The sequence below is a fragment of the Perognathus longimembris genome, chromosome 14 (genome assembly GCF_023159225.1).
Source record: "Perognathus longimembris pacificus isolate PPM17 chromosome 14, ASM2315922v1, whole genome shotgun sequence".
Classification (NCBI taxonomy): Eukaryota; Metazoa; Chordata; class Mammalia; order Rodentia; family Heteromyidae; genus Perognathus; species Perognathus longimembris.
The window spans coordinates 61,982,522-62,004,849 of record NC_063174.1 but is presented as its reverse complement, the minus strand read 5'-3'; the positions used below and the strand labels follow the sequence as shown (position 1 = coordinate 62,004,849).

The 22,328-nt window shown below is 74.1% G+C and overlaps 2 protein-coding genes across 2 annotated transcripts in view; both read left to right on the top strand.

The window, feature by feature from the left end:
- Nucleotides 1–22,328, top strand: part of Ahnak2 (AHNAK nucleoprotein 2) — a 211,084-nt gene that overhangs the window by 93,336 nt on the left and 95,420 nt on the right.
- On the top strand, nucleotides 1,998–21,690 carry LOC125363440 (RAC-alpha serine/threonine-protein kinase-like). The gene is given in 15 exon segments (XM_048362664.1): nucleotides 1,998–2,087; nucleotides 4,644–4,759; nucleotides 13,298–13,320; nucleotides 13,322–13,427; nucleotides 15,312–15,423; nucleotides 15,812–15,959; nucleotides 16,416–16,547; nucleotides 16,662–16,727; nucleotides 17,931–17,999; nucleotides 18,526–18,651; nucleotides 19,513–19,641; nucleotides 19,743–19,957; nucleotides 20,091–20,178; nucleotides 21,303–21,405; nucleotides 21,567–21,690. Coding segments are annotated over 14 exon segments (1,443 nt in total). The 5' UTR covers nucleotides 1,998–2,087; nucleotides 4,644–4,713; the 3' UTR covers nucleotides 21,647–21,690.

Here is a 22,328-nt window from a genome sequence, read left to right as displayed (position 1 = left end):
TTTATCTGAAATGCAGACTTGACTGGATGTATGCTTATTTCCTAAACCCGGCAACGAGCTCAGACGCACTGCCACAGTCAAGAGGCGGCCGGGACCGGCGCTGGCACGGCCCCCGTCTCCTTCAGGTGCTCAGCGCTCTGGGCGGATGGCCATCTGATGGCTCCCCTGAGCCGGCGGGGCCTGGAGCGGGGCCCGGCCCCCGTCGGCCCTGGGCGTGACCTGGAGCCTCGGGCCCGGCCCCAGCTAGGCAGGCCCTCCGTGAGGAACGGCCTCACCCGCAAAATGGGCCTCGAGACAGCCCCGGGGCGTTGCGAATACTAACCGTGGGGCCTGCTGCACACCAGGGGCCTTTTTATTATCCATCATTCACCTTCTGCAATGCTTCCCCAAAGACCCTGGCGCTGTCTCTTCTTCATTCCTGTCCCCACTCGAAGGCCGCCTCCTTAACTGGGGTGGTCTCCCTGAGCCCCCGCCCGTCCCGTGTCCCAGGCCCAGGTCTGACTGGCTTTGGCGCGCACACCCTACTGCCGAGTCCACCCTCGCAGCTCTGGCCAGTCAGAGTGAATGCTCTCTAAGTGCCTCGCGGGATGGCGTGATATCCCAGGCCTCCCCAGTGTGTGTGTGTGAGCCGGTCCACACACTCCCTGCCGGGCCCCAGGTCTGCCGGGCCAGGGGAGGGAGAGTGGAGGGGGGGTGCCTTGTGGCTCCTAGCTTGGGAGATCTGAGTTCGAGTTCCTCCTGCGGGCCCCACTCTGGGAGGAGGGGCCGGCCCTGGCTGCTGGGAGTCGGTCTCCACCGTCCGCCCGGCCCTCGGCGGTGGCCCGTGTGGTTTCAGGTGCACAGCAGCTGGCCGTCACGAGGCCCCGGGAGGGTGGCAGTGGTTTGGGCAGGGCGGCCATCTGCCCTGGCGCAGCTGCCCGGAGCTCGCGGCTCGGGACACTGGCCGCCAGTCCTGCTGACGCTCAGCAGCTGCGCGAGGTGGCGGCCCGCGTCCCCTGGGCCGGAGGACGGAGGGACGGGGACGGAGGGACGGGGGCGCGGCCGGGCCGCGGGGCCGGGGCCGCAGTTTTGCTGTGGTCAGGAATATCTGGCCGTGGCACCGGCAGGGGCCTGGTGTGGTGGGAGTGAGTGTTCTGGAAGAGGGGGCTTCCCGGGGCGGGGCGGGCGGGGCGGGCGGGGCGGAGGCCTCCGGGCGCGGGGATTCGGGCATCTCCCACCAGGGGGCGCTCTGCGGGCGGGGGGGGGCGGGGGTCACCGTGGCCGCCGTGACCGCGCGGGCCGGGCGGGCGTGGGTGTGGGGCGGTGTGCGGCGGCGCGGAGGAGGGGGCTGCGCCGGCGGGGGGGCGGGGGCGGAGCGGAGACCCTGCGCCCCGGCGGGGGCGGGGGCGGTCGTTCTCGGGGTCACGGGGGGGGGGGGGCGCGACCTGGCTCAGTTTACCCCCGCTCCTCCCTCAGGTGAACTCTGGGTGCCACACAGGCGTGACCCCCGGGCCCGGGGAGGCGCGGGGGGGGGGCTCGGGCGGCGGGGTCCCCCGCGCGCTGACCCCCGCCCCCGACCCGGCGAGTCCCCGGCCGCCCCCCCACCCCCCGCGCCCGGGGCCCCGACTGCCCTCGGCGGGGAAACTGAGGCCCGGAGGACGGGGCCCGGGGCGAGGCCCGCGGTGGGCCCCGTGAGCCGCGCCCCCTCCCCCCCCCCCCCCGGCCCAGGGCAGCGCGCGCGGGCCACGCCGGGCGCCCGGGGCGGCGGAGGCGGATGTGGGCGGGCGGCGCGGGCGGCGCGGGGCGGGCGCGGGGCGGGGAGAGGGCGGGCCGGCGGCGGCGGCGGCGGCGGCAGCTCCGAGCGAGGCGGCGGGCGGCCGGCCCAGCGCAGCGGCGCCCCATCCCCGACCCCGGGACGAGCAGCGCGCAGCGGGGGCCCCCGGCGGCGCCCCGAGTCCCGCCCGCCGCGCCGCGCGCCCGCCCCGCGCCCGCCGCGGCCTCCAGCCCGCCCCGCCCAGCGCCGCCCGCCGCGGGATGCGGAGCGGCGGGCGCCGGAGGCCGCGGCCCGGCTAGGCCCCGTCGCCCGTCCGCGCGCACGCGGCGGCCCGGTGAGTGCCCGCCCCGCCCGGCCCCGCCGCCCGCCCCGCCGCCGCCGCCGCCGCCGCTTTGTTCCCGGCCGGCCGGGCCGCGGCGCGGACGCCGAGCGCAGCAGGAAGTGGCCGAGCGCGGCCTGGGCGGGGAGCGGGCGCGGCGGCCGCGGGGCCCACGCCGGCGGGGTGCGGGCGGCCCGGCCTCCCCGTGACCTTGGGCGCCCGCCGGGCCCGCCGGGAGGGGGCGCCGCGGCGGGGGGGGGGGGACCGGGCCGGCTCGCGGCCCGGGCTGTGGGCGGGCGGGCCGGGGCCGGAGACCTCATTTCCCGTGGACAGAAAGTTGCGCGCCGTGGGCAGGGTGCCCAGGCTAGCCCACAAAGGCTCCCGCCTCCCTCCGGGGCCTGGAGGCCGCTTCCCGTACCGGGTGGGTTCCGGAGGGGCCCCTCCCCCCGCCCCACCCCACCCCAGAGCTGGGCCTGGAGGTGCTGCCCGCCCCCCCCAACTGAGACCTGGAGGTGCTGCCCACCCCACCCCAACTGAGGCCTGGAGGTGCTGCCCCCCCACCCCAGAACTGGGCCTGGAGGTGCTGCCCACCCCACCCCAACTGAGGCCTGGAGGTGCTGCCCACCCCACCCCAACTGAGGCCTGGAGGTGCTGCCCACCCCACCCCAACTGAGACCTGGAGGTGCTGCCCACCCCACCCCAACTGAGGCCTGGAGGTGCTGCCCACCCCACCCCAGAGCTGGGCCTGGAGGTGCTGCCCCCCCACCCCAGAACTAGGCCCTGGAGGTGCTGCCCATCCCACCCCAGAGGTGGAGCCTGGAGGTGCTGCCCCCCCCAACTGAGGCCTGGAGGTGCTGTCCCCCCCAACTGAGGCCTGGAGGTGCTGCCCCCCCAACTGAGGCCTGGAGGTGCTGCCCCACCCCACCCCAGAACTGGGCCTGGAGGTGCTGCTTCCCCACCCCAGAGCTGGGCCTGGAGGTGCTGCCCCCCCACCCCAGAACTGGGCCTGGAGGTGCTGCTCCCCCACCCCAGAACTGGGCCTGGAGCTGCCCTCTCCCTGCCCCCCACCCTACCCCAGAGCTGGGCCTGGAGGTGCTGCCCCCCCACCTCAGGGCTGTGGTCGGGAGGCGCTGCTCTCCAGATTGGGGACCTTAGCCAGATGGTGGATTTGGTCAGCCAGGGTTAACTTCTAAGGTCCTCCTGGGTAGGACACCGGAGCCCCGAGGGGCTAGGCCTGGGCTCGGTGGCCGGAGGCCCCCCTCCCGGCCCACCCCCTCATCCTAGGGGCCCAGTCTGGATCCCCCCTAAGTGAAGGGTGGGGCCCTGGAGGCTCCTTAGGCGTTAGCCGGTCCCCCGTGTCTCGGGCAGGGCCTCCGCAGAGCTCAGGTCGTTTTCGAGAGCCGTGACTTGCACGTCCCTTCCCTCTGCTGGGGAGGACGGGCTGGGTACCCGGCGGCCCCGCTTCTGGTGTGCGCACGCGAGCGTGCGCATGTCTGCTCACCACCCTGTTGTGCACGGGGTATTTTTACACACGGCTCTGGACAGCTGTCTGACTGGACAGCAGGCCTCCGCCTGGGGGTGGGGTAGGGCCCGGTCCCTGCGTGTCCCCCGCAGTGTCCCGGAGCCCGGCCCGGCCTCGCTTCCGGCGCCCCGGCGGCCCCTGCGGGCCCTCTCCTCCTCGGGCCGGGTGGGGGCTGCCCTGTCCTGGGCGTTGGCGTAGGCACCGGGGCCTCCTGCCCTTCTGAAGGTAGCTGAAGACGTGGCCTGGGAGGCCAGAGAGGCGGTGTGGTAGGGACGTGTCCCCCCACGGGTCTCACCGGTGCCCCCCTCCGGTGCCCGTCGGGGGTGGCACAGGCCCGACGCCGGAGGGGTCCGCGTGCGCTTCCCCGTAAGGCCCGGAGTCGGTGACGTGGGAATGGGGCTTTGAGGGATGCCTAGGAGTTCTCCCAGCGGAGGACCCGGGGCGTCCACAAAGCGTGCTTTGGCCAGGGGGAGCCGGTGGGCCGCTGCGGGGCCTGCCCCGCGCGTGGGCCCTGAATGCCGTCGCTGTGGGTCTCTCACCACCGCGCTCGGTGCCGGCGCCGGCACACCGTCTCAACGTGTCTTTGTCCCTGGCGCCGGCACCGGGCCCGGCGAGACCAGAGCTTCCCGGCACCTGTGGCCCGAATGAATGAGCCAGATTCAGAGGGGGCAGACTGTGGTTCTGGTGGGGCCCTGGCCGGAGCGGGGGGCCGGGGGCGCTCCTGTCCTCCGGCCGCCCCGCGCCCGGCCCTCGCGTCTGAGCGGCTGCTGTCCTGGAGCGGGGAGGCGGCGCCCCAGCCCTGCCCGGTCCCGGCGGGGGGGCGGCGTGCCCACGGGCCTCCTGGAGTGGGGTGGTGTGCGGCCCGGGGGGGGGGGCAGCCAGGCGGCACCTCCCAGCCCGCGCAGGGCAGCCCTCCGAGTCCACGCCGCCGGGGGTCCCAGAGGCTCGCGGGGGGCGGGGGGGTGGGGGGGGCGGGGGGCGCCGGCGGCGACCCTGGGGTGAGCCCGCGCGGGCACTGCCGCCTCACCGCCTTCCTGCGCGTCTTCCAGAGCCCGCGCGTGGCCCGCCGGAGGACCGTGAGCGCCCTGGGGAGCCCCGGCCCGCGGGGACGCCGCCACCATGAGCGACGGGGCCGTCGTGAAGGAGGGCTGGCTGCACAAGCGAGGTGAGCCCCGGCGGGGAGGGGGGGGCCCCGGGGCTCCCGGACGGCGGCCCAGCCCCCCCGCCCCGCAGAGGGTCGCGGCCTGTCGGGGCGGGGAGGGGGGGGGCCGGGGCTCCCGGACGGCGGCCCAGCCCCCTCGCCCCGCAGAGGGTCGCGGCCTGTCGGGGCGGGGAGGGGGCTGGGGCAGCGGGCTGGCGGGCCCCTCCCGCCCCCTCTGGCTGTCCGGGGAGGCAGGGGGCACGTAGGTAGACGGCGGCGGCTCCGAGGGCAGCGGGGCGGGGCTGCCCACCCTGGCTGGGGCGGGGTGAGCGTGCGGAGCTGTGAGGCGCCCCCCTCCCCTCCAGCGCGGGTCCCCCCGGTCTTGCGGGAGCAGGGGGGTGGGGACGGTGGGGGGCCCCGGGGCTGGGGCAGGGGTGGAGGATGCGCTCACAGGGAGAGCAGCGCACAGGCTCGGCCGGCAGCCTGAGGGCCTCCCCCCCCACACCCCCCGCCTCTTCCTGAGGCCGCTTCCTCCCCTCCTGGTGGGCAGGTAGGCAGGCCCACCTGCCTGCTCTGTGCCTGTCTACCACGGGGCCGCACCGCTGTTCCCACGGCCCTTCCGGGTGCCCGCACGCCTGGGTCGGGGCTGTGCTCCCCTCCCCTCCCCCTCCCCCACGGGACCCCTCCTCTCCGCCACAGGGACCCCTCCCCTCCCGGCCTCTTCCACGGGGCCCCTTCCCTCCCCCACGGGACCCCTCCCCCTCCCCCACGGGGTCCCCTCCCCTCTTCCCTGCGTGCTGTGTCCATTCCACGCCTCTGGCGGGTGTCTGTTGAGCGGCTTAGCTTGGGACCGACGCGGAAGTCGCGTGGCTCCCGCCGGTGCCCTTCTGGGGCCTGGGCGAGGCGGCGGCTGCCGTGCAGGGCCGTGGCTCCGTCCGTGCAGGGCCGTGGCTCCGTCCGTGCAGGGCCGTGGCTCCGTCCGTGCAGGGCCGTGGCTCCGTCCGTGCAGGGCCGCGGCTCCGTCCATGCAGGGCCGTGGCTCCGTCCGTGCAGGGCCGTGGCTCCGTCCGTGCAGGGCCGTGGCTCCGTCCGTGCAGGGCTGTGGCCTCGTCCGGAGCTGGGGGTGCGCTGACCGCGGTCCCCCCCCTCCAGGGCGAGGCTGCTGAGCTCCTCGGTCTCCGTGTGTTCAGTGGAGGGGGTGGGGGGGTCAGGCCCGAGGGGGAGGGCGTCCGGTGTCGCTGTGGGCCGGCCCGTGTGCGGTGAGCGGGCCTCCCGGCTCCGCGGGCGCGTCTGCGGGGTCCTCCTCGTGCCCCGCGGGAGGAGGACCCCGCCTCTGGGGGGCACCCCCCGTCCTGGCCGTGTGTGCTCGGGCCGCGGGCTCCGCGGGGCCCCGGGCTGGGGGTCTGGTGCCAGGGCGCGGTTTCCGGGCGCGGGGCCTGTGGCTGGGCCGCACGTCCCCTCCGGCCCGCGGGGAGGGGGCGGGGCCCGCGGGGAGGGGGCGGGGCCCGCGGGGAGGGGGCGGGGCCCGCGGGGAGGGGGCCGGCCCGCGGGGAGGGGCGGGGCCCGCGGGGAGGGGGCGGGGCCCGCGGGGAGGGGGCGGGGCCCGCGGGGAGGGGGCGGGGCCCGCGGGGAGGGGGCGGGGCCCGCGGGGAGGGGGCGGGGCCCGCGGGGAGGGGGCCGGCCCGCGGGGAGGGGGCGGGGCCCGCCGGGGAGGGGGCGGGGCCCGCGGGGAGGGGGCCGGCCCGCGGGGAGGGGGCGGGGGCCCGCGGGGAGGTGGCCGTGCCGCGGGGAGGGGGCGGGGCCCGCGGGGAGGGGGCGGGGCCCGCGGGGAGGTGGCCGTGCCGCGGGGAGGGGGCGGGGCCCGTGGGGAGGGGGCCGGCCCAGGGGGAGGTGGCCGTGCCGCGGGGAGGGGGCGGGGCCCGCGGGGGCAGGCCGTGCCGCGTGGACGGTCCGCCTTCGGACGTTGGGTCCCGCGCGCTCCCGGCTGCGGGGCTCACGAGGCAGGCGTCCGTGCCGGGGCCAGGCCCCCCGTGCCCCGGGTGCCCCTCTGAGGTCTGCCCGGCCCGGGCCCGTGAGCGCACGGCCGCGGGGTCCCGTTCTCGCCTCGGAAGGCGAGTCAGCCACGTGGGCTGCGCCCCACCCGCCCCGCCCGGGCTCCGGGGGCGCCCTGGTGCCCCACAGGGGCCTCGGCTCCTCTCCCCCGTGCCCGCCCGGCCCCCCACCGCCCTGCGCCACCCTGAGCACAGCAGCGCTGGAGGCTGCCGGCCTCCCTGCCCACCCCCGGCTGCGACGGGGGGCTCGGGAGGACGCCGCCCCGCGCGCACGCCTGGGGCAGGGCCCCCCTCCGCTGTGGGGTGAGCGCCCGGGCCGTGTCCAGTGGCCCCCAGCGGTGGGTGCCAGGCTCAGGCACCCGTGGGAGATGCGGGGGGCCCGGGAGCCCGGCGTGCAGGTCCGCAGCTCGTGGCCATGCGGGGCGGGGGCCCAGCGGGCGGGGGAGGGCCATGCGGGGGGGAGGGACAGGGGTGGGGTGGGGAGCACCGTGCACGGGGTGGGGAGCACCGTGCACGCGGTGGCGGGACTCGGCCTGTGCGGGGCGGTTCCTGTTTTGTGAGCATTCTGAGTTCTCTCTTCAAAAACAAACAACGAAAGGGGAAGCTGGGCAGCCCGGCCGCAGGGAGCGGGGGTCACCGTGGGCCTGGCCCTGGGGGGGGGTCACCACGGGCCCGGCCGTTGGGGGGGCGGGGGTCACCACGGGCCCGGGCCTGGGGGGCGGGGGGTCACCGCGGGCCTGGCCCGCCGGTGCCCAGCGCTGATGACTCTCCCTTCTCTGCCCCTGGCCACCCGTTCTCTGGACACAGTGTCCTGAGGGGTTGGTGGAGCTCACAGAGCCACTGGGTCCCAGTGCGACCCCCTGGCCCCGGGGAGGGGGGGGAGGGCGGGGGGTGCCCCCTGCCGGAGGGACGAGGTGGTGCGGTGTGCCCACGGAGAGTTCCCAGACCTGCCCGCCACCACCCGCCCAGGCCCGCAGCCTTGCGCAGGCGGGCTCCTAGAGGTGCCCTGGGAACACACGGAGGGCACTGGCCTGGTGTGGCTGGTGTCCCCTCTGCCCGGGCCCACCAGGCCAGCTTGGGGCCAGCGCTAGCTCCTGTGTGGCCCCCACGCAGACCGCTGCCCGCCCAGCCCTGCTCCTCCGTGCTTTGTTCCAGGGCAGCTCCCAGCCCAAGCTGGGGCCCCCTGCTGGCCAGCCCCGGAGGACCCAGTGTCCTGGAGCCAGTGTGGGGAGGCGGGGGGGACCATGCCTCTCCCTCCCTCCAGATGCATTCTTTTAAACCATAAGAAATATCTGGGCACCCGTGGCTCCGCCTGTCATCCCAGCTACTCAGGAAGCTGCGGTCTGAGCATCGCAGTTCAGAGCCAACCCGGGCAGCAAAGCCCGTGAGACTCTTATCTCCAGTTAACCACCAAAAAATAAAAACCAACAAAGCCACGTACTACTGGTTCACACCTACAATCCTAGGTCGTCAGGAGGCTGAGGTCTGAGGGTTGCAGTTCAGAGCCAGTCTGGGTAGGAAACGCATGAGACTCATCTCCAATTAACCACCGGGAAACCAGGAGTGGCGCTGTGGCCCCCAGTGGTAGAGTGCTACAGCCTTGAGCCGAAAAAGCTCAGGGACAGCGCCCAGGCCTCGAGTACAAGCCCCAAGACTGACCCCAAGCCCCAGAAAGCAAACGGACCGGCAGAAGAGCGACGGCTCAAGTGGTATTGTTGAGCAAGAAAGCTTAGGGATAGCACCCGGGTCACGAGTTCAAACCCTGGGACCCGCACCAAAAAAGGGAAAGGAAAAGAAGCAACAGTCCCCACGTCAGCGGCTTGTGACGGAGGGAGGGAGCAGGCTTGTGGTGACTCCTGGGGCCCGGGGCTTGGGGTGGGGTCCCGACGGGGGCCGTGCACCGGAGGGGTGCTGGGGGGTGGCGGTCAGGAGGCCGGGCACTCCGCGGCGCCCGGGGAGACAGCAGGCCCGGTCCCCTCCGGAAGCCGAGCCCACGGCTGGGCTCTGCATCCGTGCTCCTGCCTGGGCCGGGGGGGGGGGGGCAGATCCCCGGGCCGGAGTCGCAGGAGGAGCCCCGGCCGCGGGCCCGGCTCATCCTCTGCCTCCCCGGGAGCTGTGGGCACAGCGGCGCGGCCTCCTCCGCCTTTGCTGGGCTCTGCCGGGTGTGGCATGGCGGGCCCACCCGGGCTCTCCGGGCCCGGGGACGGCCGTGTGCGTGCTACGCCCCCACGGCCGTGCCCCGCTCCCGGTCGCCGGGTCCGACGGTCCGTCCCCGGCACCCCGCGGGCCCGGTGCCCCGCGCAGCCCGCGCCCGGCAGGCAGGCGGGCGGGCGGCCCCCGCGGGGCGGCCGTCATCGGGCCGCCTGCTCAATGTGCTGGAGAAGGTAAATGGGTCCCCGGCAGCTGTTGGTGGGGCGGCTGTGCCGGCGGTGGGGGACCGCGCGGTCGCCGCTGTCAGCTGGCACCCCCCCCCGGGCCTGCTGGGGCTCGCGTCGCTGTGGAGCAGCAGCCCGGTGCCGCCTGGCGCCCTGCCAGCCGCCGCCGCCGCCGGAGCCAAGTGTTTATCCAGCACTTTCCCCGGGAATGGAGATGTGGGGCTGCCGCGTTAGCGTGGGGCGCCCGGCCCGCCGGACTCGCGGGGGTCAGTCCCCCCAGCAGCTCCTGGGCCCTGTCGGGGCGGCAAGGCAAAGGCCCGGAACCCGGGGGTCAGGAGCAGGCCCGGCCTCGTGGGCAGGGGCTGTGGGAGGCCGGGCCGGGGTGACCCCCAACGCGGGGCCCGCCCCCAGCGGGGCCCTTCCCTGCCGTGACACGGGGTGGGGGGGAGGCCCCAAGCCGGCTCAGGGGTGCTGGAGGAGTGGGGACGCAGGGGGGCTCAGCCCCCCTCGCCTCTTGGCCCCTGGCTGGACTTGGCAGGTGCATGGAGAGAGCCACACCGACGGAGGGGAGGGGGGCCGAGGGGCTGGGGCTCCCCGTGTCGGTGGGACGCAGGGGGGGCTCAGGTTGGACACGACTTGGCACTGTTGGGGTGGAGGCTGGGTGCCTGGCCTCAGGCCATCCGCCCTCATTTTCCTGAAAGGCAGATTGGAGCCTTGTGTGTCTGTGTGGCACACAGATCCATAAAAGTGTCAGGTAGGGGGCTGGGGATATAGCTAGTGGCAAGAGTGCCTGCCTCGGATACACGAGGCCCTAGGTTCGATTCCCCAGCACCACATATACAGAAAACGGCCAGAAGCGGCGCTGTGGCTCAAGTGGCAGAGTGCTAGCCTTGAGCGGGAAGAAGCCAGGGACAGTGCTCAGGCCCTGAGTCCAAGGCCCAGGACTGGCCGAAAAAAAAAAAAAAAGTGTCAGGTAGGGGCCAGCGTTGCCTGGCCCATGGGCTCTGGTGGTGGGCATGGCCGTGACGTGGGTCTGCTCCCGTGGGCTCTGTGGTGGTGGGCACGGGCCGTGACGTGGGTCTGCTCCCGTGGGCTCTGGTGGCAGGCACGCCGTGACGTGGGTCTGCTCCCGTGGGCTCTGTGGTGGCGGGCACGGCCGTGACGTGGGTCTGCTCCCGTGGGCTCTGTGTGGCGGGCACGGCCGTGACGTGGGTCTGCTCCCGTGGGGCTCTGGTGGCGGGCACGGCCGTGACGTGGGTCTGCTCCCGTGGGCTGTGTGGTGGCAGGTGTGACTGTGACGTGGGTCTGCTCCCGTGGGCTCTGTGGGTGGCAGGTGTGACCGTGACGTGGGTCTGCTCCCGTGGGCTCTGTGGTGGCGGGCACGGCCGTGATGTGGGTCTGCTCCCGTGGGCTGTACGGTGGCGGGCACGGCCGTGACGTGGGTCTGCTCCCGTGGGCTCTGTGGTGGCGGGCACGGCCGTGACGTGGGTCTGCTCCCGTGGGCTCTGTGGTGGCGGGCACGGCCGTGACGTGGGTCTGCTCCCGTGGGCTCTGTGGTGGCGGGCACGGCCGTGACGTGGGTCTGCTCCCGTGGGCTCTGGTGGCGGGCACGGCCGTGACGTGGGTCTGCTCCCGTGGGCTGTGCGGGGCGGGCACGGCCGTGACGTGGGTCTGCTCCCGTGGGCTGTACGGGGCGGGCACGGCCGTGACGTGGGTCTGCTCCCGTGGGCTGTACGGTGGCGGGCACGGCCGTGACGTGGGTCTGCTCCCGTGGGCTGTACGGTGGCGGGCAGGGCTTCCCAGCTGGACTCTGCCCCACTTGGGTAAGGCCTTGGGAACAGCCGGTGTCCTCTCTCTGTCTCTCTGTCTCTGTCTCTCTCCATCTCTGCCTCTGTCTGTCTCTCTGTCTCTGCCTCTGTCTCTGCCTCCGTCTCTCTCTGTCTCTCTCTGTCTCTGTGTCTGTCTGTGTCTCTGTCTCTCTCTGTCTCTGTGTCTCTCTGGGTCTCTCTTTCTCTGTGCTGGGGTGTGTGGGGGGGGGTTTGGTAAGGAGGCTGGTGGAGGGAGACCTGGCTGCTACTGACTGGCACCCCCCTCCCCACTGCAGGGCTCCTACCTGCCTCCCGGGTCCAGGATGAGCCATTGGTCCAGCCCTGGGGGGTGGGGGGCCTTGGGGCCCCTGGGCTGGCCACCCTCTGGTGTTCGTCTGCAGGAGTCTGAGTGTCGGCCCAGGGCCCTGTCTCCTCTGGAGGGTTTCTGTCCTGGTCTGGGGGGGAGGGGGCGCCCTCCCTGCCCCCTCGCGCGTGTCTCTTGGGCCTCGTGGACTCACGGGTGGGGACCAGGGACAGGAAGGCGTCGAGAGGTCTCTGGGCCCACGGGCCGGGCGCCCCGCCCCAGCCTCCAGAGCCGCCCTTCACCTGCCCTGCCTGCCCCGGCTCCCCGCACCCGGCGGGCGTCCAGGGCGCGAGCGGGCGGAGGCGGTCTGGGGGCAGGGCCGGGAGTTGGGGCGCAGCGGCCCGAGGGTGAGGTCCGGGGCTGGGGTGTGGGGCGCGGGCGGCAGGTGGCGGATCGAGATGGATTTCTGGGGCGCGCCGCGTGCTCATCAGCCCCCCACGCGGCCGGCGTCCCGGGGAGCGGCAGCTGGCGGGATGGGAGGCACTCCATCAGGGGCCGACAGCTCCAGACTGGCGCCGGCGGGGGGGCGCGTGGCGGGCGGCCGGGGGCGGGGCGGGGCGGGGTGGGCCGCGTGGCCCGCTCCCGGCCCGAGCTGTGGGTCCACGTCCGTGCTGGCAGGCCCGGTGGACCGGCGGCGGCAGGGCCCCCACGGGCCCGGCCAGCCTCGCGCGCCGCCCTCCGCCCCTGGACCCGCTGGGGGGGGCTGGGCTGGGGGGGCTGGGCTGGGGGGCTTGCCCTCGAGGGGCTGACGCCCAGGTACTCGGGCACCCGAGAGCACCGAGCCCAGGCCCCGGCCTGCCGCGGAGTGCCGCGGTGCGTGTGTTCTGGGGCAGGCCGAGTGTGGAGGCGGGCCGGGGGGGAGCGGGGGCCTCGGGGAGCGGGGGCCTCGGGGAGCGGGGGCCTCGGGGAGCGGGGGCCTCGGGAGCGGGGGGCCTCGGGGAGCGGTGGGCCGAGGCCGCCCGGCCTCCGTGCCCAGGCGCCCGGCGCGCAGGGAGCTTGCTCCCGGAGCCCGGGGCGGGTGCGGCGTCCCCCCGCCTGGCGCTGTGCTTCGTGCCCCTCCCCCGGCAGGTGGGGCCGGGGCGGGGCCTGGTGTCAGGCATCGCCGTCGGGGGGGGGGGGGGGGGGGGCCTGGTGCCACGGTGCCGCAGCCCTCGGCCTAGCGGCCCCTCGCGTGACAGCTGCCTGATTAGTTCCCCGTGGCTCACGCTCCTTGCTCGGCAAAATGTAAATGCGACATTTTTTCCGGGTGTCAGTATGAAAAATGACGGTCTCCGGGCGCCGGCGGGGACATCTGCTCCCCTTCCCGGGTGGGGGCCGCGGAGGCTGATGTGGCAGAACTTGAGGGGGAACGTCCTCGTGTACCTGCACGGCCCGCAGGGGCCGTCGCGTGGGTCTCCGCTGCGTGCCCAGGACTCTGCCACGGGCGGAGCGGGCTGGTGCCCTGGGGCCCGGTGTGCGTGTGTGCGTGTGCGTGTGTGTGTGCATGTGTGTGTTGCGCGCACACGCCTTGCCTCAGGACTGCTGGAAGGCCTTGCCGGTGGCCCACGCCCCATCCGCGCCCCTGGTGGTGTCCAGGGCGTGGGGTCCCCCCCGCCCTGCAGCGGGGCCGGTGTCCAGGGCGTGGGTCCGTCCCCCGGCCTGGCGGCGGGGCCGGTGTCCAGGGCGTGGGTCCGTCCCCCCGCCCGGCAGCGGGGCCGGTGTCCAGGGCGTGGGTCCCCCCCCAGCCCAGCAGCGGGGCCGGTGTCCAGGGCGTGGGTCCGTCCCCCGCCTGGCGGCGGGGCCGGTGTCCAGGGCGTGGGTCCGTCCCCCGGCCTGGCGGCGGGGCCGGTGTCCAGGGCGTGGGTCACCCCCCCCGCCCGGCAGCGGGGCCGGTGTCCAGGGCGTGGGCCCCCCCCCCCCCCCGGCGGCGGGGCCGGCTGGCAGGAGTTGGCGTGCAGCCCCGCCCACTGTCCCCCGCCTCGCAGGGGAGTATATCAAAACCTGGCGGCCCACGCTACTTCCTCCTCAAGAGCGACGGCACCTTCATCGGCTACAAGGAGCGGCCGCAGGACGTGGAGCAGCGCGAGTCCCCCCTCAACAACTTCTCCGTGGCACGTAAGTGTCCCTCAGCCGCGCGGCCTGGGTGGGGGGGGGCTGGAGCCCTCGCGGCCAGGCTCTCCACCAGGCCTGGGCGGGCGTGGGCACAGCCGGCCCTGGGCTCCCCGGCTGGGCTCATGCGGGCTGGGCACCCGGCATCTGGTGACAGCCTGGCGTTGGGGTACACGGCCCCCCCTCCGATGGGGACCCAGATCTGGCGGTGCTGTCCTCTGGGGGGGGGGGTCCTCCCGGGGGCCCGGCACGGGGAGGCATCGGGGGGCACGTCGAGCGCTCAGCCCACCAGAGTCCCACGGTGGGGTGCCGGAGCCTAAGCCCTCCATCTGCTTCTGCTCTTGGGCCGCTGCCCCTGCCAGCTCCGCCGGGGCCGGCCGAGGGCGTGGCGGGCGCGGCGGGCGTGGCGGGGCGGCTCGCGGGGCCGGTGGCGGGCTATCGGCGCGTGGTAGGGACCGCAGCGGCGGGCTCTCGGCCCGTCTCGAGCTGTGGTCCTGCGATCACCCCAGCATTTCCCGTCACACTCCCGCCCTGGGGCCACGGCCCCTCCAGCCTCCGTGTCTACACGCGGGACCTTGGCTGCCCTGTCACTGGCCCCCACAGCGCCTGGACCTGCGGTGGGGGGGAGGGGGGAGACCGGTCCCCTGCCCCAAGGGCTACCCAGGCGCCGAGAGCTGGCCTCGCCGGTGCCCGGCCGAGCTGCTTCCGCGGCGGGGGGCTCTGCGTCCCAGGCCCCCCCCCCCCCCCCCCCCCCCGCTGCTCTGGCTCTGGGCTCGGCGGCAGCCAGGGGGTCGGACAGTCAGGGCCGGGGCCTTCTCCCGGGCCCGCGCTCGGTCCAGGCTGGGGCCTCTGCAGGTAGGAGGGGGCGTCTGGGGAGCACTTTCTGGGAGCCCTGGCCGGGAGGCACCGCCCGCCCGCTGTCGCAGGCAAGGGGAGGAGCGGACCTTGTTCTGAAGGAGAGGCGGCTGCCCAACGGGCAGTTTGGGACGTTCAGAGCGGTGGACGGCGGGCACCGGCCACGACTGGAGCGCGGGCAGGTTGCCGACCGGTGCCTCGTCCGGGGCGCCCCGCCGGTGGCCGCTGGCGGGCTGGGCGAGCCGAGGCGGGGGGTTCAGGCCTCCCTCTCCACGCAGCCTCCCTGAGGCCGGGCCAGGCCCCCCTCCTGCTCAGGAGACCCCGCTGGGCCTCACCCCACGCTCGCCTGCCTCAGCCCTGCCAGGGGCCTCCAGCCGCCCAGCCGCGCACGCGCCCTCAGGGTGTCCTGGCCCGCGGCCTGCCGGCGGCGCTTCTGGTGTGCGTGCACTGTGCCCTCCCGGGGTGTGTGCCCTCTCCTGGGGTGTGGCCCTCTCCTGGGGTGTGCCCTCTCCTGGGGTGTGCCCTCTCCTGGGGTGTGCCCTCTCCTGGTGTGTGCCCTCTCCTGGGGTGCGCGCTGTGCCCTCCCGGGGTGTGTGCCCTCTCCTGGGGTGTGCCCTCTCCTGGGGTGTGCCCTCTCCTGGTGTGTGCCCTCTCCTGGGGTGCGCGCTGTGCCCTCCCGGGGTGTGTGCCCTCTCCTGGGGTGTGCCCTCTCCTGGGGTATGCCCTCTCCTGGGGTGCGCGCTGTGCCCTCCAGGGGGTGCACCGTCCCGGTGTGCGAGCCCTCCAGATGTGGGCTAGAGACAAGGAAGACAGGACCTTAGGCGAGCTGATGGTGGGGTGCAGGCAGGCGGTACGACCCCCTCAGGGTGCCTCACGCCTCCAGAGCAGAGCTGCCCGCTGGGAGGGGGGTGGGGGAGGCCCGTCCCTGTCACAGGAAACGGGCCTGGAGCGAGGACGGGGCCGGCGCCCAGGCCGGGCGGGCTCGTGGGGAGGAGAGGGCCTGCAGACATGGCCCCTCGGCCCCGCCCTCCCCAGAATGCCAGCTGATGAAGACGGAGCGGCCCAGGCCCAACACCTTCATCATCCGCTGCCTGCAGTGGACCACGGTCATCGAGCGCACCTTCCACGTGGAGACGCCCGAGGAGCGGTAGGGCGGGGGCCGGGCCTCGCCAGGGATGAGCTCTGGGGTCCTGCTCTGCTCCCAGTGCCCCCCACGTCCCCTCTTGGAACCCAGCCTTGCCCTACGTGCGGGTGTGGGCAGGGAACGAAGCGGGGGGGGGGCTGCTGCCGCTGGGCAGGGCTGGCGAGGGAGGGCTGGGGGGGGCGAGGGGAGGGGGGGGCTGGACCTCCCCGTTCAGGAGGGTTTTCTGATGGACTCCTCCTGAGTGGGCCTGGCTACCGGTGGGTGGGCTGGGGGGGGGGGAGGGTCAGCGCTGAGGGTGGGCGGGCACGCGGGAGGTGGGAGGCACACCGGGAGTGGGGGTCGGTGGGCGCCCGGCCCCTGCCGGTGCCCGAGGCCCGCCTGGCTCCCTCAGGGAGGAGTGGACGACGGCCATCCAGACGGTGGCGGACGGGCTCAACAGGCAGGAGGAGGAGACCATGGACTTCCGCTCAGGCTCGCCCAGTGACAACTCGGGGGCCGAGGAGATGGAGGTGTCCCTGGCCAAGCCCAAGCACCGGGTGGTAAGCTGGCGGCCCTCCCTCTGCCCGGGCCGGGGAACCTCGGTGTCACTGTCAGGGGCTAGACCCCCCACCCCCCCGCCACGCAGGCGTGAGGGGGCCCGCCCCGGCCCCGCCCCAGCGCCGTCGTGCGTGCGTCCTGTGCGTGTTGTGCGTGCGTGTGTGCGTGCGTGTGTGCGTGCTGTGCGTGCGTGCGTGCTGTGCGTGCGTGCGTGCTGTGCGTGCTGTGCGTGTGTGCTGTGCGTGCGTGCGTGCTGTGCGTGCGTGCTGTGCGTGCGTGCGTGCGTGCTGTGCGTGTGTGCGTGCTGTGCGTGCGTGCGTGTTGTGCGTGCGTGCGTGTTGTGCGTGCGTGCGTGCTGTGCGTGCGTGCGTGCGTGTCCAGCGCGGGTGTGCGGCTGCAGGCCGGGCCTGGGGTGCGCGAGTCCCTGGGCGCGGCTGACCAGGCCGCGCCGCCCGCAGACCATGAACGAGTTCGAGTACCTGAAGCTGCTGGGCAAGGGCACCTTTGGGAAGGTGATCCTGGTGAAGGAGAAGGCCACGGGCAGGTACTACGCCATGAAGATCCTCAAGAAGGAGGTCATTGTGGCCAAGGTGCGGGGAGGGCGTCGGCGGGGGCGGGGGCGGGGGCGGGGCGGGGGCGGGGGGGGGGCGCGGGGGCGGGGGCGGGGCCGGCCGCGCAGCGCGCTCACCGGCCCTGTTCTCCAGGACGAGGTGGCGCACACGCTGACCGAGAACCGCGTCCTGCAGAACTCTCGGCACCCTTTCCTCACGGTGAGCCGACAGAGGCGCGGCGCGGGGGCCCCGGGAGGACGGGGAGGGGGGGCATCGCCGCCGCCGGCCCCTGAGGGAGATGTCCCCAGGGGCTTCGGCGAGGCTGATGGCGGCCTGGGGCCGTGTGCGTCCGTCCCGGGTGCAGAAGGTGGGCAGGAGACTTGGCTGTTGGCACACCGCGGGGGCCCCGGGCAGCCCAAGCTTCTCGCACTCACGCCCTGCCCCTGTCCTGCTGTCCTGGGGAGGGCTCTGCCCGGGAGGGAGGGAGGGAGGGAGGGCGTGTGTTGGGGGGGGGGAGCCCATTCTGTTCTTGGGGACAGCTCCTCCCAAGAGGGGTTTACTGTGCAGAGTTCTGAGTTACAGTCTCTCTGTTAGTACCAGGGTAGCATTTTGGGCAAACTAGGAGGGGTGGGGGTGGGGTGCGGTCCGGTCCCTTCCAGCCAGGCCACCTGTGGTCCAGGTAGGAAGGCCGCTTGGGCAGCTCCGTGTCCTTGCTCTCTCCCCGTTGATTTGGGTCGCCTCAGGTTGGACCATCAACTTCATGGTGCCAACTTTTCTGAGCACGTGGCCCGGGTCCACGCTGGTCGCTCCCGTGGGCCTCACCGTCTCTCTGGGCATAGGGCACGTGGCCCGGGTCCACGCTGGTCGCTCCCGTGGGCCTCGCCGCCTCTGGGGTGCAGGGCACGTGGCCCGGGTCCACGCTGGTCGCTCCCGTGGGCCTCGCCGCCTCTGGGGTGCAGGGCACGTGGCCCGGGTCCACGCTGGTCGCTCCCGTGGGCCTCGCTGTCTCTGGGGTGCAGGGCACGTGGCCCGGGTCCACGCTGGTCGCTCCCGTGGGCCTCGCCGCCTCTGGGGTGCAGGGCACGTGGCCCGGGTCCACGCTGGTCGCTCCCGTGGGCCTCGCTGTCTCTGGGGTGCAGGGCACGTGGCCCGGGTCCACGCTGGTCGCTCCCGTGGGCCTCGCCGCCTCTGGGGTGCAGGGCACGTGGCCCGGGTCCACGCTGGTCGCTCCCGTGGGCCTCGCTGTCTCTGGGGTGCAGGGCACGTGGCCCGGGTCCACGCTGGTCGCTCCCGTGGGCCTCGCCGCCTCTCTGGGCATAGGGCACATGGCCCGGGTCCACACTGCTCACGTCTGCAGGCCTTCACAGCATGTGGCGTGGCATGTGGCCCCGTGGGGCCGCTCTAGCTGTGCGTCTGTTTCAGGCCCTGAAGTACTCCTTCCAGACCCACGACCGCCTCTGCTTCGTCATGGAGTACGCCAACGGGGGCGAGGTAGGCGGGGCCCGGGAGCGTGGGTGTGGCCTCCCTCATGGAGTACGCCCACGGGGGTGAGGTAGGCGGGGCCCGGGAGCGTGGGTGTGGCCTCCCTCATGGAGTACGCCCACGGGGGCGAGGTAGGCGGGGCCCGGGAGCGTGGGTGTGGCCTCCCTCATGGAGTACGCCCACGGGGGCGAGGTAGGCGGGGCCCGGGAGCGTGGGTGTGGCCTCCCTCATGGAGTACGCCCACGGGGGCGAGGTAGGCGGGGCCCGGGAGCGTGGGTGTGGCCTCCCTCATGGAGTACGCCCACGGGGGTGAGGTAGGCGGGGCCCGGGGAGCGTGGGTGTGGCCTCCCTCAGGAACCACAATGTCACTGCTCCGCTGGTCACGTGATACCTGTGGTCAGCAACTGCCTGTTGCCAGGTGGCCTGTTCCCACGACGTTGGGGTCTCCAGGCTCCCGGTCAGCCCCTTCCCTGTCCTCTGACCGGTGGGTTACCACCCTCCATGGCCCCGCCTCAAGCTCCCCTCCTGCACGCAGCTCTTCTTCCACCTGTCCCGCGAGCGCGTGTTCTCTGAGGACCGGGCCCGCTTCTACGGCGCTGAGATTGTGTCAGCCCTGGACTACCTGCACTCGGAGAAGAACGTGGTGTATCGGGACCTCAAGGTGCGCCCTGGGCCTGGGGGGGGGCGTGGGGGCTGAGGTCTCAGGTGCCTGGGCCTGGGGGGGAACATGGGGGCTGAGATCTCAGGTGCGGCCTGGGGGTGGGCCTGGGGGGGCATGGGAGCTGAGATCTCAGGTGCGGCCTGGGGGTGGGCCTGGGGGGGATGGGGGCTGAGATCTCAGGTGCGCCCTGGGCCTGGGAGGGGGGCGTGGGGGCTGAGATCTTAGGTGCGCCCTGGGCCTGGGAGGGGGGCGTGGGGGCTGAGATCTCAGGTGCGCCCTGGGCCTAGGGGGGGCTGAGATCTCAGGTGCCTGGGCCTGGGGGGGGGCTGAGATCTCAGGTGCGCCCTGGGCCTGGGGGTGGGGGGGTTGAGGTCTCAGGTGCCTGGGCCTGGGGGGGAGCGTGGGGGCTGAGATCTCAGGTGCGGCCTGGGCCTGGGGGGGGTGGGGGCTGAGATCTCAGGTGCGCCCTGGGCCTGGGGGGGTGGGGGCTGAGGTCTCAGGTGCGCCCTGGGCCTGGGGGGGGTGGGGGCTGAGATCTCAGGTGCGCCCTGGGCCTGGGAGGGGCCATGGGGGCTGAGGTCTCAGGTGCGGCCTGGGGGGGGGTGGGGACTGAGGTCTCAGGTGCCTGGGCCTGGGGGGGGCTGAGGTCTCAGGTGCAGCCTGGGCCTGGGGGGGATGGGGCTGAGGTCTCAGGTGCCTGGGCCTGGGCGGGGGTGGGGACTGAGGTCTCAGGTGCCTGGGCCTGGGGGGGGGCTGAGGTCTCAGGTGGGCCCTGGGCCTGGGGGGGGGGCGGGGGCTGAGGTCTCAGGTGCCTGGGCCTGGGGGGGAGCCCAGCCCCGCCCTGACCGGAGCCCCACACAGCTGGAGAACCTCATGCTGGACAAGGACGGGCACATCAAGATCACGGACTTCGGGCTGTGCAAAGAGGGCATCAAGGACGGGGCCACCATGAAGACCTTCTGTGGGACGCCCGAGTACCTGGCTCCGGAGGTCAGCGGGGCCCCCCGCAGGCCGCCCCGCCCCGGGCCCCCCTCCCCCGGTCCCCCTCCCCCTCCCGGGCCGGGCACGCGGTGATGCTGAGGCCCCCGCAGGTGCTGGAGGACAACGACTACGGCCGGGCGGTGGACTGGTGGGGGCTGGGCGTGGTCATGTACGAGATGCTGTGCGGCCGCCTGCCCTTCTACAACCAGGACCACGAGAAGCTCTTCGAGCTCATCCTCATGGAGGAGATCCGCTTCCCGCGCACGCTCGGCCCCGAGGCCCGGTCCCTCCTGGCTGGGCTGCTCAAGAAGGACCCCAAGCAGAGGTGAGGGCCGGGCCGGCCCCCGGGGCCAAGGCCCAGCCGGGCAGAGGGCCCCCCCCACCCCAAGCCCGCCGTGGAGGCGTCCCCCACGCCGGCCCGCGGGGCGGCCCTGAGCCTGGTCCGTCTGCTGCCGCAGGCTCGGGGGAGGCTCCGAGGACGCCAAGGAGATCATGCAGCACCGCTTCTTCGCCAACATCGTGTGGCAGGACGTGTACGAGAAGAAGGTACGCCCCCCACCCCCGCCCCTGCCCCCGCCCCTGCCCTCGCCTGGGGGGAGGGCCGCCTCCACTGCCTCCTGTGCTCTTCAGGATCTCACCAGCCCTCCCTCCCCCGCGCCCTCACCCGCCCCCCAGCCGCCATGCCCTCACCAGCCCTCCCTCCCCCGCGCCCTCACCCGCCCCCCAGCCGCCATGCCCTCACCAGCCCTCCCTCCCCCGTGCCCTCCCCAGCCCTCCCTCCCCCGCGCCCTCACCCGCCCCCCAGCCGCCACGCGTGTCTGTCTGCGCGCCCGCCCTCCCCCTGCACGGAGCCACGTGCCCTGGAAGCCCGGGCTTGCCCGGCGGCTCTGGCTGGGGCCTGCCTCGCCCGTGCTAAGGCCCCACGCAGGGCCTCCTCCTGTAGAGGGGCTCTGTGCACACCCCCTTCCCACGGCTGGGGGCTGGCTGAGGGGGCACCGTCACCCGCCCTCCGGGTCCCACCTCGGTCCTGCTGCTGCGAGGACAGCCTGCCCTGGGCCAGCACCGGCTTTTCTGTGACTGGGGGATGGGACGGGACTGCTCCCCGCCGCCCACGCCCCGTGCTCGCTCCCCGCGCTTCGCCCCTGAGGGACCCTGGGGTTGCACCTGCCAGCCGGTGCGGAGCCGTGCTGGAGCCCATGTGCAGCCTGCCCTGGACGGCCACAGCCGACCCCACAGGACCGGCCGGGCCGGGCAGCCGCCAGTTCCCGGCTTCCCTACGGCCTCTGGCCCCGTCCACTGAGGGGTGGGGGATGCACAGTCCCCAGTCCTGCCCAGAGACCGCGCGAGGCCCTAAGTGGCAGCACAGCCGCCCGGCCGGACCCGGGGGTGGTGCCGGAGGCTCCTGCCTCCTGCCCGGGTGGAGCTGGTGCGTTGCTGTGTGCCCTGGGCGGTTGCTCTGTGTTTCTGTCCTCCCCCCTCCCGTCCAGGGAGAAGGGAGAGGGCATCCCTGCCACGGGGGCGCGACGGCCGGGTGGGGGGTTCTTCAGAGCACCTGCTGCTTTGGGCCCCCCGCCCCTGGCTGTCTCCTTTCTGGGCGGCCAGTCCGCCCGGGGACAGCCCTCCTAAGGACCGCGCAGGGCCCACAGCCTGCACCCTCCCGTCCACCGCAGCTCAGCCCGCCCTTCAAGCCCCAGGTCACGTCGGAGACAGACACCAGGTATTTTGACGAGGAGTTCACGGCCCAGATGATCACCATCACGCCACCGGACCAAGGTAGGGCTCCCCCCACGGCCCCTGGCCTCCTGGGAGGCCTTGCACATGCCGGGGCCCCGGCGTGGGGGGGGCTGGCGTGGGGGGGGCCCGGCGTGGGGGGGACCGGCGTCCCCGCGGGCCGGCCGCCCAGGGCCCGGGTCTGAACCGCCCCCTGCCTGCAGATGACAACATGGAGACGGTGGACAGCGAGCGGAGGCCCCACTTCCCCCAGTTCTCCTACTCGGCCAGCGGCACAGCCTGAGGGGCCCCGCGCCCCCGACGGCCTGCAGCGGAGGGGTGGGAGGGGAGGGGCGGGGCGGGCAGGCGGGGGGACGACGCCTACTGTGGGTGGCGTTCTGCTTCCCGCCAGGTCAGGAGGGAAATTATCCTGCGGGTTTTTTTTCTTAATTTATTTCATCCAAGTTGTTCTCCAGATGTGGCCTGGGCCCTGGGAACAACCAGATTCACGTAGGGAAACGTCAAGGACTTCCGCCGCCACGGGCAGCGTGGGGCCGGCGGGTCTGGGGGGGTCCTGTCCCTTCCCCACCGTGCCCCCCATCCCAGCTGCCCCCCGCCAGCAACCTCACGGCGGTGTGCCGTGGGCACCCTGCCCCGGGGGGCACCCAGAGCTGGCAGCCTCCGTCCCGGTGGACCCCAGGACGAGGCCTGCGGGTGGGGTGGGCGGGTGGGGGCGCGGCTGGGGCGTGTGCCTGCCCCGTGGCGGGAAAGCCCCCGCCCTCCGCGTCACGGCCTCAGACGGCTGCATCGTAGCACTTGTCCCCTTAGACGCTTCTCGGTGGCGGTGCCCTGGCCCGCCCCCCGGCCGGACGCTCCGCCCACTGCTGCACCATACCGTTTTTTACATTCAACTCCAGCATTTTTACTATTACAATAAACTTTCCCTCCAAATTCTTCAATAAAAACCGCTTTTCAAGTCTGTGGCT